Consider the following 14,097-nt stretch of genomic DNA (forward strand, 5'->3'; position numbering starts at 1 on the left):
CTGAGCCTGCGCGTCCGGAGCCTGTGCTCCGCAACGGGAGAGGCCACAGCAGTAGAGGCCCCCGGACCGCAAAAAAAAAAAAAAAAAAAAAAAAAAAGAGGTCATTAGACGTTTGGAGCACAGGAGAAAGATTAGAGCGGGAAGCAATGAAAAAAGGACACATAAAACCTGTGCTTTATTGCTTTTTAAATGTAAAAAAGAAAAATTACTGTAAATTGTTTAAAGTTCACAATGCATTATCTTTTTTTATGCTGTGACTTTTAGAGTCACCCAAATACAAATCTGTGTATCTAGGCACAAGCACGACATGAGGGGCTGTAGATCACTGCAGGTGGACCGCCGACCCTCTGACCCCTGACGGGTATCCCTGCTCAGTGCAGAGAAACAGGGAGCCCTAATCAAAACCAACCACAGTCCAGCACCTCGGAGTGCTGTGGGCACTAACCGGCCTAGAGCACATGGGGAAATCCTCCTGCGGTGCCTGGCACATAAAAGGTACTCGGTAGATGGCCAAACATCTCCATCTGTGTTAAGCACAATATGCAAAACCACCTTTTTAAACTTTGGGTCTAGGACTTGGCGTTAATCGGAAGCCTCTCCTCAATTTAACTCCTATTTTCTTGTTCTTTCCCTGTTATTCCTCACTGCGTACACATCCCTCCGCCCAAAGCACCAGGATGGTTTCAACGATCCTTTACAGAACTTGCTATACCAGTCTGTAATTATTTACGTGATTTCCTCTCCTTCCCCCTTGGCTTCTCAAGGGCAGGGAATAAATTAAAAAAAATAAAATAATAATAATAGCATTAATAGTAGTAGTAGTAGTGTTTGTGTGCTATCCTTTGCCAAATAATTTTTCAAATTACGTCCTTACTCTCTGAGGTATTATTATTATCCTCAATTTATAGATGAGGAGACGGTGGCATAAGGGGCTTAAGTAGCCTGCTCGAGCCCACAAAGCCGGGAAGGTGGAGCTGCTTCCCAGACCAGGGCTGAGCGTGCCCTTACCCACTGGGTGCCAGACTTGGGCCCCTGCCCTAGCCCTGTTCTTGAACGTGACCACCGCTCACTAACTGTTCATGAGAGTCGATGAGTTCACATTCAGTGAGTTCAGTGTGTCACATGATATGTTCAGGGAGACTTTGGGGAAAATCTTTTACTCTACCAGGTGTCATGGGATCCCCCCAGCCAAACTAGATCTTGACCCCAGCTACGTCTAAGCAAAGGGAGACCACAGTTGAAATGCAGAGAGAAACAAGATGGTTAACGTCCACAGGCCTGGGTCCGAGAACATTTTCAAGAGTCCTCCTGACTACATGCGGTTTTTGCCTCCCGAACTTCGCTGGGTGTAAGATGTACCACCACTGGATAGGAAAATTCAACATCGGATGCATAACTGTGCTAAGTGGCTGAGGTACTGAAACTCGGCAAGACATACATGGAAATCCAAACGTATAGTGGGAATTCGGACTCTTAACTCTTAAAATGGTCGTAAATCCTGCCCCATACTTTGGATGTCATCATTTAACATCATATTACTTCCGTAATCCATAGAATCTGTAAATTAGTGTATTAGCTGTCTGTCCTCACTCGAGTATCAAGTAGTAATTCTGACAAAGGAAGTGTAGCTTTTAAAATGATACTCATTTGGAATAGTGGCGGTTTCTATCATAGCCATCGTCAGTAAGCAGAGAGATCTCACTTCGACTAGACAGTAAACGAAAAGAAGAGATTCAAGCATACAGTTAAAGAGTTTTAACCTGTCTTTAAATATAAGTGCAAAGTTGTGGATCATTACACAGCTGTAATCCACCTGTCACTCTATTTCTAAAGTGGAAGAAATAAAAAGGTTTCAGAGTAAAAATTTGAGATTAATCAAGCCTGTATCTTTTCTTCATGTCTCAGGACGTAAAGCTCCCCTCCTTTTTCTTTTTTAAAGGAATTGGTTCCTTGCTTTGTGGCCCCTTAGTGCTGGCTGACAACCAGCTAAGAAACCTGCATGAAAGAAAGGATGCGAGGGGGGGCAGGGAGGGGCAGAGACCAGTCACCTTGGCCGCTGCCGCCGGCCTCCACCTAACAAAGCTGACTCCTCTGTAAGGGACGCATGACTGGGCCACTTCACGTTCCTTGATCTGGAAGGAGCGCTCCAAAATAACAGCGCCCGTCTGGCGGTAGAAAGTAGAACACGACGCGTCGACAGCTTCTGGATCGGGAGAGCATCTCAGGAATCAAAATGCTACTCTGACCCCATAGGCAGTCTCTCGGCTCCACAGAAACCTCCAGAGACTTAGTTTTAGGGGTTGCAGCAGATGCCAGAAACAGCAACTGCATCTCTCTCCTAAATCCTACCTCCAGCGCCCCGGTATAATGCTATCCTGGCCCCCTAACCAAAACCCCTTCCCCGCTCACCGGCCAAATGCTGCCTAATGGCCTCTACCCCTCTTGTAGCACTTATCGTTCTCCACTTTGTATGCCGGGGGTTTATGAACGTGTCTCGTCTAGTGAGCCCGACCTTAAACCCCTCCCACACGGAGGATGCTGAGCAAATATCGATTGACTGAGCCAGGGCAGTGTTCTCGAGGTAGCCTGCTCCCTGAGCTAGCATGGGCCCTGCGGGGAGAATACTGGCCTGCCGGACCCGGCCAGGGCAGCCTCCACACATGCTTCCTTTGTGTGGGGATAAAAGACCTCGAAATCAATACTAGTCGTTTTGAATGAATTCTCACATAGTGTTTTGTGTTTTCTGAGAAAAATCTATCAGGCGCTAGCTGGGTGTTTGGCGCTCTGAATGCGAAAGACAGGACACATTCTGATGAGAAACACAAACTCCCGACCAAATAAATGCAGTGTGAAAAGTGCCAGAAACATAGTTCGTAGAAAATACTCTGCATATGTGCAGAAAGAAGTGGCTAGTTCTGCCTGGTGGCTAGTTTAGGTCAGAGTCTCTCAAACCGGGTCCAAGTCCTACAAGATGGCTGAATTTTAAACACCTGCTTGGTGGTACCAGAATCCAGCAGAGACACCTGAACGAGAGAAGATGGTATGGTATCTTTCCCTTTTCTCTCTTGCAAATTTAAGGGCTACCGTACCCCCCCAGCCCGGGTCCTCAAATAGCTGTGAGTTGCTGTTTCTATAAAGGAGACTGCGGTCCTTTTTTTTTTTGTTAATGGCATCCAGATGATACAGGAGCGCTTAGCAAAAATCTGTGGTCAGTTCATTTAGCATAAAAGGTCTAAAGTCAGCCATAGGATGTGCAAAATCAAATTCTGATTATAAATAAAACTTCATCTTCGATTTTTTTTTAAAAAAATTTTTTTATTTTATTTATTTATTTTTGGCTACGTTGGTTCTTCGTTGCTGCGCTCGGGCTTTCTCTAGTTGCTTTCTCTAGCTGCGGCGAGCGGGGGCTACTCTTCATGGCGGTGTGAGGGCTTCTCATGCGGTGGCTTCTCCTGCTGTGGAGCACGGGCTCTAGGCACACGGGCTCAGTAGTTGTGGCACACGGGCCCAGCCGCTCCGCGGCATGTGGGATCCTCCCGGACCGGGGTTCGAAGCCTTGTGCCCTGCATCGGCAGGCGGACTCTCAACCACTGCGCCACCAGGGAAGCCCTCGTCTTCGATTTTGATGGTAGAATTCTCTCAGTCCTAACGTTGCTACATCGAATCATTCAACCAACGTGCACTGAGGGCCGAGTGTACAACTTCTGTCCCAGGAGTTGGGGGCACGGAAGGTCAGCCTCAGCAGACCTTCACCAGCACTGAGGTGCAAAAGTCAGGGAACCATCCGGCGGCACTGTGTTCATAGTGATATTTACCAAGCATTCAGAGACCAAAAGCCAAATGGCAAAGTAGAGCGGAGAAGTGAGATGACTTTCTGGAAAATCCAGTTGAGAATTCCCTTTGGGAGCAACAGGGCCCCAAGTTGTCCCCACGTCATCTGATTCATTTAAGCCCTTCTCTGAGCCCTTTACTCTGACCGCAGGACAAACAAAAATAATTCCTACTCTCCAGGAGAAAAACTAGTCCCAAATCCTCACATTTCTAATATGACTTAGAAAATCTAAAGTAGTATCAGGTTTGCAAAGTTTTAAATATGGTATCTAAGAAAAAGCTTTTATGATACATCCTAAGTGACGTTTCCTTCTGACTTCTTTCTAACAGAAGTTTACCAACTGCGTTTCTTCACCTTAAAGTTATTATTTTAAAGTCGTCCTGTTATAATCAACAGTAAATGACTTAGTAGTTTAGATGACTAATGAACTTTTATCTATTTAACAAGAATTTATTGAGTGCCTACAATGTGCCAGGCCCTAGAGATAACAAAGCCTGAGTTCCAGGCAACAGGAAGGGCCGTGATCTAATCAGTAATTATAATACGGTATAATAAACACAGTCATATAAGTATGTCAAATAAATAGCAGTGACAAAGCATGCATAGCTGCCTCCTCGGGAAAGAAACAGTTAGGAAAGGCTTTGAAAAGGAAATGGTGTGAGCTGGGTTGAAAGATGGAAAGGTGGGTTGTAAACGTCCACGGCCTGTACACAGAGAACGTATTATCAGTGTCTGAGCTTATGTGGTAGAGTCCAAGTTGAAAGGGCCCTTATCAGCCTTCTGATCCAGTATGCCAGCCAGGAAACCCCCAGCAGGGAAGCACTGGGACTGGCACACTGGTTTCCCATTGGCGATCTGGGATAGAGCTTCAGATTTTCCTCCCAAAAGCAGGGATCAGGGCACCTGCTCAGCATTTTTGTTTATTTTATGTATTAGTTGACATAAGTTTTCACTGGAGGAAAAAAAACTCAGCTCCACAGCTTAAAACCACGGGCCCAGTGCCAAGAGCATGGGACCTAGAGGGTAGCCTCGTGTTCGTGTCCTTAGGTAAATGAGGTCAAGTTATTTAACGCAGGAGAAAGTGATCTGTAAACAGTAATGCACTGAGTACGTCTAAATTATTTTTAAGTCATTTTTGTTACGGTCTCCCCGGGCCTGTGTTCCTTCCTTTACAAAATGAAGACGTTTCACCCAGAAGTCTCAAGTCCCCTGGGTAGCTCTAGAATTAAATGCTTTGGTAATTATCCAGCTTTCTCTTAACTTTTTCTAAGGACGAGAATGCTTTTTCAGCGTACTCCTTTCCACTGCTTTTGACAAGACTTAATATTGGAATTAGAGCATCTCATTTGGTGAATTGTAACTAGTAACTGGTTTTGTAAATCGCAAACACTGGCACACAAAGCTGAGGCTGTGTGCTTTGCAGAGTATATGACCATTGCAAGAGCTAGTGATGTTTTTTTGTTGCACATATGCCCAAAGTTGGTTGCTTCAAATCTTGCTTTTAATGACATATTTATGTTCTTTTGGTAGCCAGAAGTGCAACTTGCTGAAGGCTTCGATGTGTTTATGCCTAAATCTCAGCTGGACTCTATACTGTCAAACTACACTCGCTCAGGAAGCCTTCTGTTTAGAAAGCTGGTGTGTGCGTTTTTTGATGACAAGACTTTGGCTAACTCCTTACCCAATGGGAAGAGGAAAAGAGGACTCAATGACAACCGGAAAGGACTAGACCAAAATATTGTGGGTGCAATAAAAGGTTGGTCTGCATCATTTCATTTTACGGGGTCTTTGTTAAGTTTTGCCTTCATTCCATAAAGATGCAGCTGAAAGTGTAGTAAATGAACTAGAGGCGAATTTAACTTGCCGCTGGCCATCTGCCCACCGGCCTGGCTTTTGGGTGTGAGCTCCCTAACTCTCCGCCTCAAATACCACTAGAATTTGCTATTTCAAGGTGATGTTAATTTGTTAAAATCAGAGTTTAAGAACCAGTCTGATCTGCTGCAGAACCGAAAAGTTGTTCCTTAACTAACTTTGAAAATGAAAGTATTTTTTCCCTTCAGTCATTTCTAACTAAGCACTTCATCAAAACAGGATTTCTACTTAGATTTTTAGTTGTAAGTAAGAATAAAGCTGTGATGCTCTGTTGAAAAGAAGGTAAAAGGGTTCTCTCCAAAGTTCAGAAGTTGCTTTACCAGGTCACTGCTTCTAAATATACTTTAAATGGAAGTGATCCCACTGTGAAGCCAGACCCTACTCTGCTCCTTCTGGTTTTGTGACATGGAATTGTGCCAGTTACATGCAGACAAGTCCCTGGGTCTCCCCATTAACACCTGCGAAGGTGTGTCTGAATCCCACTGCGTTACAGTAGCCACGCAGGCGCACGTATGTGTAGATCCTCATTTACATCCAGGTCCACATCCTAGATGTACTGCATATTTTAAATTTAATTTTCCTTCTTGTTTATTTCTTACTTTTAAAATGTCCTTGGGACTTCCCTGGTGGTCCAGTTGGTAAGACTCTGCGCTCCCAACGCAGGGGGCCCAGGTTCGATCCCTGGTCAGGGAACTAGATCCCACATAATGCAACCAAAAAAAAAAAAAAAAGATCCCGCATGCCGCAACTAAGACCTGGCACGCAGCAAAAATAAATAAATATTTTTTAAAAATAAATAAATAAAATAAAATGTCCTTACTTAGGACTCTGATAAATGTAATTTTAGGTAACAGAAGTATTTAGATGTGACTTTCAGAAAGAATGTAAATGAATTTGCAAATATAAACACAACTGCCATGAAAATGAAATTTTGGATCAGGCTTCAGTTACCCCAGAATCACTGCTCGGGATGTCTCTCCCCGCCCGGGTTGCCGTGTTGTCTGGCTGTGGACTGGGACTGACACACAGAGCGCTGCCCCCCGACCCCTGGTCCCCCCACCGTGCAAAATGAGTAAATGAATTCAATAGCACTTAGAGGGTACTTGGAATCCCACAATTTACTTTGCAAGATAATACGATTTTTAAATGGAGTTAGCAAGTACCAGGCAGCCTTTGTTCACGGCCAGAAGGACATGAGCCTTCATTAACAGAAAACTTCTCATTCTCCAACAGAGTTTTTTCACTTAAAGTGACAGTTGAGTTGTATTAAGTAAGCTACAGAGATATCACAATCTGTGCCATTTCTGAAAAGAATGATTCAGCCTGAAGCGACACTAAAAACAAGATGACAGAATCTGACAAACAGTCAATGATGTAACTAGGACTTGCTGAAGCGAAGAAGGGTCCCATTTGGATTTAATGTGGCTGGGACTTCTGGAAACATGAAGGGCAAGGCTGCTGTTGCTTTTCATGCTGAAGCTTTTAAACGTGCTGAAATGGAGCCGGGGACTGTTTTGATTTTCTTTTTTTCCAGGGCAGTATGTTAACAATATGAAAGTGCTTGGAAATTAGGGAATCATAAATGACTGTGTTCCATTTTAATGACAGAAGAGTTACCCTAATCATAGATGGTAATGAAGTATGTCATTACAAGTAGACTGATACGGGTTTTATGCTGCCATTTTCAATCTAGACTGGACATCATACAATAGTTTGAGAAAGTATATTAGAAACAGAAATAGAAAACATCCCTTAATCATCTTCACAGCCCTCCTCTTTAGCTAGAAATAAAAATGGCAGTGAGGGCTCTTCTGCCCCTAATGCGTGATAAAGCAGATTATTCAAACCAAAGAACTTACACTTTCCATACTCCTCTTTTATTGTTGAATTAAACCTGGCATTAAAAAATTCGTTCAGAACAACAAAATAACTTTAAAACAGACAGAAATCCACCCAGAAGGCACCAACAGCCTAAGGCCACAGATATTGTATCTTCACTTGTTTACTTGCCGTGTTGAGTCATAGAAATATTTCAATTTTGACTTTTTTTCCTTGATTACAAAAATAACACATGCTTGTAAAAAATCCAAACCATGAAAAAGCATAGACAGCGGAAAGGCCTCCCCCTCTTCAGAGGGTACCGTGTACATTCCTACAATCCTCATTCAAAGTGTGAATGTGGCGTCAGGTTTGTCTCTCTTACGAAAACATCCTGTTCATACTGATCAGCCAACGTTCTCACCTGATTTATTCTGACGATGTCTGACAAGCACCTTGAGAAGAAGCTTTGTCTTCCTATTTTTTATTACCTGTTGCACTTCACTGAGCGCTCTACACACAGTCGAGTTTCCATAAATACACGTTGGGTGAGTGAATGGACATAGGTTTTTATTTTTCATCTCGACTTTGCCCTTAATTTATTGACAGAATGGGCCTAGTACTAAGCATCCATCCTCAGGTCTTCTCACACCTAATTTGGAAGGACTGATGTCAAAATGTTGCTGTAAATTTCTACCACTTAATAAAGTGCCAGTGAAACAAACAAACAAAAATGGAAACCAAAACTGAATATAAATTTGAATACAATTCTCTCAATTCCCTAATATTTTTTTTCTTTTCGTGCCGTACTTTGACTCGCTAAAAGTTTATTAACCCACATCCTATACTATAAAGCGATTTTTGGAAGTAGCTGTTAATTGAAGGCCTTTTTTTTTTCTTTAACAAGAGAAAAATCACACAAAATTTAATACCATGTATACATGGGAGAGACCCAGGAAATCTGAGCAACTCCTAATTGACGGTCTTATTGAATAATTATACCCAGTGTTTCATGCTATTATTAGAGTTAAAAAAAGAAATTTATTTCCCTAACCAAGTCTTTCGAATCTGAGTGATCTGGCAAAGCGATAAAATTTCTTTCTACATAATAATGGCAAGAAGACTACTCATGTTACTACTGCTGTCTACCACATATTTTGAAAAGATTTTGCAAATACTAAATATTCAGTCTTTCTTCCTCCATCCTTTATGGGACAGTGCACCAATACTGTATTAATTTGAGAAGTTCTACAACCTAGGAATATACATAGACTGGTTGATTTTATAAAACCTTCAGTAAAAACAACAGTGGAGGCTTGGATTTTGTTTCAAACAAAATGGTGAGGTTGGTTAAGACAAGAATGGGAAACAAGATAAGGAAAACCTGTAAAATGCTCATAAACAGGAACAGAAATGGACTGAAAGAGCAGAGTTTATCGTGGGATTGTTAACGTAGCTCTTCATAGATATAATTAATATTCCCCGTAGTACAGTATCTTGAAAAATCTGTATAAGCCTCTTTGTAGAGATCATGCTTTTCACAGTCGCATCTGTTTTATGGTAGGTGCCGCTTATTGGTAATTCACTAAAAATTCATTTATAGGTATGACCCAAGGTGTTGGTGATGAAAGGACCCTTCGTTAGAAACATTCACCTGAGCACTTTTGAATTTAACTCTGGGAAGGAGCAACTTAGGATCTTATTAAGTGGAGTCTGAGGTTTTGGTGCTAAGGATAGTTTAGCACCCTAGATTTAATTTGGAAATGATCTTACAGCCAGGATGCAGAATGGAGGTCAGGACCCAGGTGTACTCTCCTCCCTTTATGCTTTACCTGCCAAAGACCGCCTAGTTCTTGGTGTCCTATGCCCAGGAGACCACACAGGGTGACCTAGTGAGAGTTATCAGATATTGGTGTAATCATTGCACCTCTGGATGCTCTTCAGAAAGTGTAGTTGCAGTAAAGCCCCTTTTAGACCTGGGCTGTGGTTTTTAATTCAGCTTCATAGTGATTAACTGAGAAAGTGTTATTACTACCAAACTACACTAGGGTTTTGAATCCTCTCGCATTCAAAGGAAACGACGTCTCCTTATCAAGTGCAAGAACCACTCTACTGCCCTTCGTTCACTCCATGTAGCACAAACTGCACCGCTGCTCTCGGGGAGCATTGGTGCTGCTGGCCGGCCGGATGGCCCGCGGTGGTCAGAGCATCCCTGGGCGGGAGCCCTCCTTGGGGGGTGGTGCTCCAGACACTCGACTATGCTTCTGACACTTCATGTGACCTCACCCTTTCATAGGCTCTGCTGAACAGACCACCAAAACCTCTCCTTTTATTCCAGCAACTCTTAGAGACACGTAGGGTCTATATTTGCCATTTTGGAACTCCTTTATTTTCCATTTTTATTGTATATCGTCACTCATTTCCTTGGATTTATTCCCCAAAAGTGAATAGCTGTTTTCTATCTGATCTCAAATAGACTTTAATATGTTTGGAAGTGGAATCTACATCTGATTTCTTATTTATCGCTAGTAACTTCTGCGTGTTCTGAGAACTCCCTGTAAGAACAAGGCTGAAACATCAGCTTGGATTCGAATACCCCTACGATATTGATGATTTTAGTTCCATTCATGGGAGAGGACACTGAGGCCATGAGAAGTTAAGTAAACTTAAAGGAAACAACTAGTAAGTGGGAGAGGACACTGAGGCCATGAGAAGTTAAGTAAACTTAAAGGAAACAACTAGTAAGTGGGAGAGGACACTGAGGCCATGAGAAGTTAAGTAAACTTAAAGGAAACAACTAGTAAGTGGGAGAGCCGAGACTTAACCCCAGGCCTCTCTCACTCCAGAGCCATTACTTCATACCTTCTATGAGGACTATATGAAAAGAAAGAAAGGGGTCTCAGCTTTAAATTTCTATCATCTTAAAACTTAGCACTTTGGATTCTTTATAAATTCCACTGGGAAGGTGGCCATACTAATGATTTTAAATGACCGCTCAGTTGTTGTGTTGTATTCAGAATGAATTTCTAGGTAAAGCTTAGCTGTCCTTGAGTTTATTTACTGGCTTCAAGGGCAGGTCTTCCTTTGAAGACAGTGAGAATCAGTCCCGTCCTAGTAGAGAGAAAAATAGAAGTGTGGTCCCTTCCCTAGGGAAAGAGACTCTTCCAGTGCACAGAACCACAGAGAAAGAGTGTGCAGGTTGCCCTGCGTGGAAGTAGTCTCCCAGCGTTGTACGTAAATTCAATTCTAGTTGAAGTGTTTGGCCATTGGAACCAGTTGATAAATGCTTTCATTCAGGAATCCTTTCGGAAAATGAATATTCATTCGTTAACTAATCTGTTCAGAGTTTTACATATCAGATCAGCTTAAAACAGGATAGACCTGCATAATATAGGACAACAAAATAATCTATAACGACCATGGAATGACATCAGATTCAGAGCTTGTCTGTAACTACTACCTACCTAGTTGTTTGCATTCTCCCTCTCTCTACGGAGGCCCAGTGACAGGCGGGTGATGTCGAATCTTGGTCATTCCATACACAGAGCCCCATGTGTTCAGCCCCTTCCTTAGCTGGTCTCATATTTCAATGTGCATCAGAATTACCTGAGGTATTGGTTCAAAATTCCCAGATTTCTGGGCCCCATCCTCGGAGATTAACTCAGTAGGTGTAGGGTAGTCCCAGGAATCTGGATTTTGAACAAGCACCTGCAGGTGACTGGGGCCGGCTGCTTGCAGACCACCCCGGGAAGAGCAGTGCCATCCCAGCCCCGAGGCTAACCACTGGTCCTGTCAGTCACCATCTGTACTGGCTGCACAGCCCTCCTGCACACCTTCATCTTCCTCTGCTGCTAAGAGCACCCCTTTTCTGTAGGCTGCCCTGCGTCTCTCCTGGAGCAAATGAGACGATAACGTGTGTCAGTGGCTCTCATCCGATGACTCTCCGGGGCTTAAACTGATTCTTCCCTGTTGTGTTACACAAGGGCCCTGGTTTCAGACGAGCCTGCAGTGCCTCCCAGGACTGGAGTGCTAAACTGCCTCGTTTACCAAAGTGGAAGAGGACCATGGCCAGACTTCAGCGCGAGTCTAGCAGGTGGAGCAATAAACAAACGTGTAGTTTTCCGTGAAGCTGTATCGTCACTACAGAAGATGTCATCTCCGTTCTTGGCAAGCACTCGGCCAGGCTCCCCGATGGCATATTTGAAGCACCGAGCCAGCCAACTTGCGCACCAGACGGTGCGATACAGAAGACCCACGGGTCTTTGCCGCTTTTCCGATACTGGATAAGTCACGAGAGCACCAAAACGCTGGCAGCATCCTCGCTGACCTCGCAAACGTAGACATCGTCAGCGGGCACGGCGTTGCCGTTAACCACGCTCGCGCTTATTATGCACCCACCGTGAGGCAGGAACGGGTGACAGAGACCAGTGAGGCGTGGCCCCTGACCTTCAGGAACGTGCAGTCCGGCCGAGTGACAGACTTGTAAACGGTGAGCCAGGACCTAGAACCATCTCCAAGAGAGAACAGAATAAACGTCAAGTGCCCGTCATACACGGAGGGAGAAAGCACAGAGGCTGAAATCCCAGTAAGAGAAGGGCTCACGGAACAGGAGACACGAGAACCAGACCTTGAAGGATGAGCAGCGTCCCAGATGCAAAGAGAACGGAAGAGGTTAACTTACAGAGTAATTGCAACGCGGCGTCAGTGAAGTAAGACGTTGGGTGAAAGCCTTCCGCCTCCAGAACGGTGTAAAGTCTTTCCGAAGCGTTGGGCCTCGCGTCCTCAGCAACCCGTCCACCTTTAAGCGTTGAACTTCATGTATACAAATGCCACTGCAATGGACTCAAACACAGTTTGCCCCAGGGGTTTTCAACCGGGGCTGGGCTTCTTAAAGCTGCCTCGGCCCCATCCCAGACTTAATGAACCAGAATCCTTCGGGTTGGGGCCAGAGAGAGTGGCAGGACTGTCCCTGCTTCGTCACTGGTCTTCCCTAAGCTCAGAAAAGGAACCTCCCCTTCCTCAGAATGACAGCTCTATCCGCATGAAGAGCAAAGGGAAACGTGGAGACGTTTGTTAAGAAGGAGTCTGTGGCTTTTGTTGGTCTGTCTTCAGCCCGTCACACCACGGATGGCAACCCGTTGTGGATTAGCTCGCAGGGACTCAGTTCTAAATCCGGGTTACCGACTTCTCACCCAGCCTGCATTTCATGACGTCAACAGCCTCCTGTCAAAAGAGATGAGTTTCTGTCGCACAAGCAGGGCCGCTGTAGCATGACTGTGTGTTTTGCAATGTTATGGGCACCCTTCCCCTGGTGGACGTTGTCGATTTGTTTATTTATTATGACAGTTTTCTGGCAGAGGCAAGTCACATGTCCCAAGGAAGGGGCAACTTTCTAATTTGCATCATGGCATGACGTGGGCTAGCTACAGCCCTGAACCTAGCAAACGGTGTTTTCTGTGTAGCCCATCTCTTTTTCCTTTAGATCCCTGAATTGTATGGCTGATCTGAAACACTCACCAGCATCTTCAGGCAATGCCACGTCTCTCCTATTTTCTTTCCCACTGCTGGGAAGCAGAATTGGATACTGAGTCCAAACCTGGTCAAACCGCATTCCTCGTAGCTTTTCTCCCGGACCTATGGTTGGCGCTAGTGATCTGGCAATTATTTTAATTCATTTCCACGAAGAGTTATTGACTCTCTCATACAAGGTATGCTGCAGAAATCTGAGAGACTCAGGAATGGACATTTGCTTGGATCGCTGCCCTAGAGGGGTTTATGCAGCTGATCATGGAATAGCTGCTGTCAGTGTAGTACTAGGGACTGATGGTAAGCCCGCAAAAAAACTAAGTGTCTATGTCAGCTTCCATTAAGAAAATGCCTCAAAATCCATAGACCTTTATTTAAAATTGAACTGAAAGCTGTCATCTATTGTGGCTGCCTTGAAGACATCTTTGTTTAAGAGCAAGCCTGGCTGCATCTGTCCGGTTAAAAGCATCCTTTGAAGAGAGAGACGCTGCCTCTTGGAATTAGTCGGGTTTTCTCACTGACTGCTACTTAGGGTCAAGTCTTCCGTTATGCTGACTCTGTTTCCAGGTTCTTCTTTCTGGTGCTTCTGGCTCTTGGTTAGATTTTGACACTTCTCCATCATCAGCTCCTGGGATTTCTCAGGACCCTGGTGCCCCTGCATCCACCCTGTCCCTTTGATCACTCAGCACATCCAGTGTTGGTTATGTTATGTACATGTCTCCCCCAACCTCTTCATCTCCACCCGTGTGCAGGCAGCTTAGCCATCTACAACTAAGTGCGGGCAAATCCTAAATAGAAATGTGGACAGAAGCCAGGAGCAAGGGAGACAGTTGACAGCAGGGACCAAGGCACGCAGGACATCCAGCCTAACCACTGGGCACGGGGGCCTGTCCTGGCCTCTTTCTAGAGTCAGGGGTGGTCTTTTTTTCTTTCTTTTTTTTTTGCGGTACACGGGCCTCTCACTGCTGCGGCCTCTCCCGTTGCGGAGCACAGGCTCCGGACGCGCAGGCTCAGCGGCCACGGCTCACGGGCCCAGCCGCTCCGCGGCA

General features: G+C 44.6%; 1 protein-coding gene and 1 non-coding gene across 8 annotated transcripts in view; both read left to right on the forward strand.

The window, feature by feature from the left end:
• The window catches only part of BEND7 (BEN domain containing 7), a 73,619-nt gene that overhangs the window by 35,066 nt on the left and 24,456 nt on the right, over positions 1–14,097 (forward strand). For 6 of the 7 annotated variants that reach the window (XM_024116422.3, XM_028495111.2, XM_028495110.2 and 3 more), the window contains exon 6: positions 5,363–5,588. In XM_024116422.3, coding sequence (XP_023972190.1) covers positions 5,363–5,588 — 226 coding nt within the window. Of the gene's footprint in view, positions 1–5,362; positions 5,589–6,937; positions 8,654–14,097 lie in introns of those variants that run through there. The other variant, XM_028495113.1, reaches the window with a different exon arrangement.
• Positions 6,325–6,397, forward strand: TRNAG-CCC (transfer RNA glycine (anticodon CCC)). The gene has a single exon. It is a non-coding gene; the product is annotated as a tRNA-Gly (tRNA).

The sequence above is a fragment of the Physeter macrocephalus genome, chromosome 11 (assembly GCF_002837175.3).
Source record: "Physeter macrocephalus isolate SW-GA chromosome 11, ASM283717v5, whole genome shotgun sequence".
Lineage (NCBI taxonomy): Eukaryota > Metazoa > Chordata > Mammalia > Artiodactyla > Physeteridae > Physeter > Physeter macrocephalus.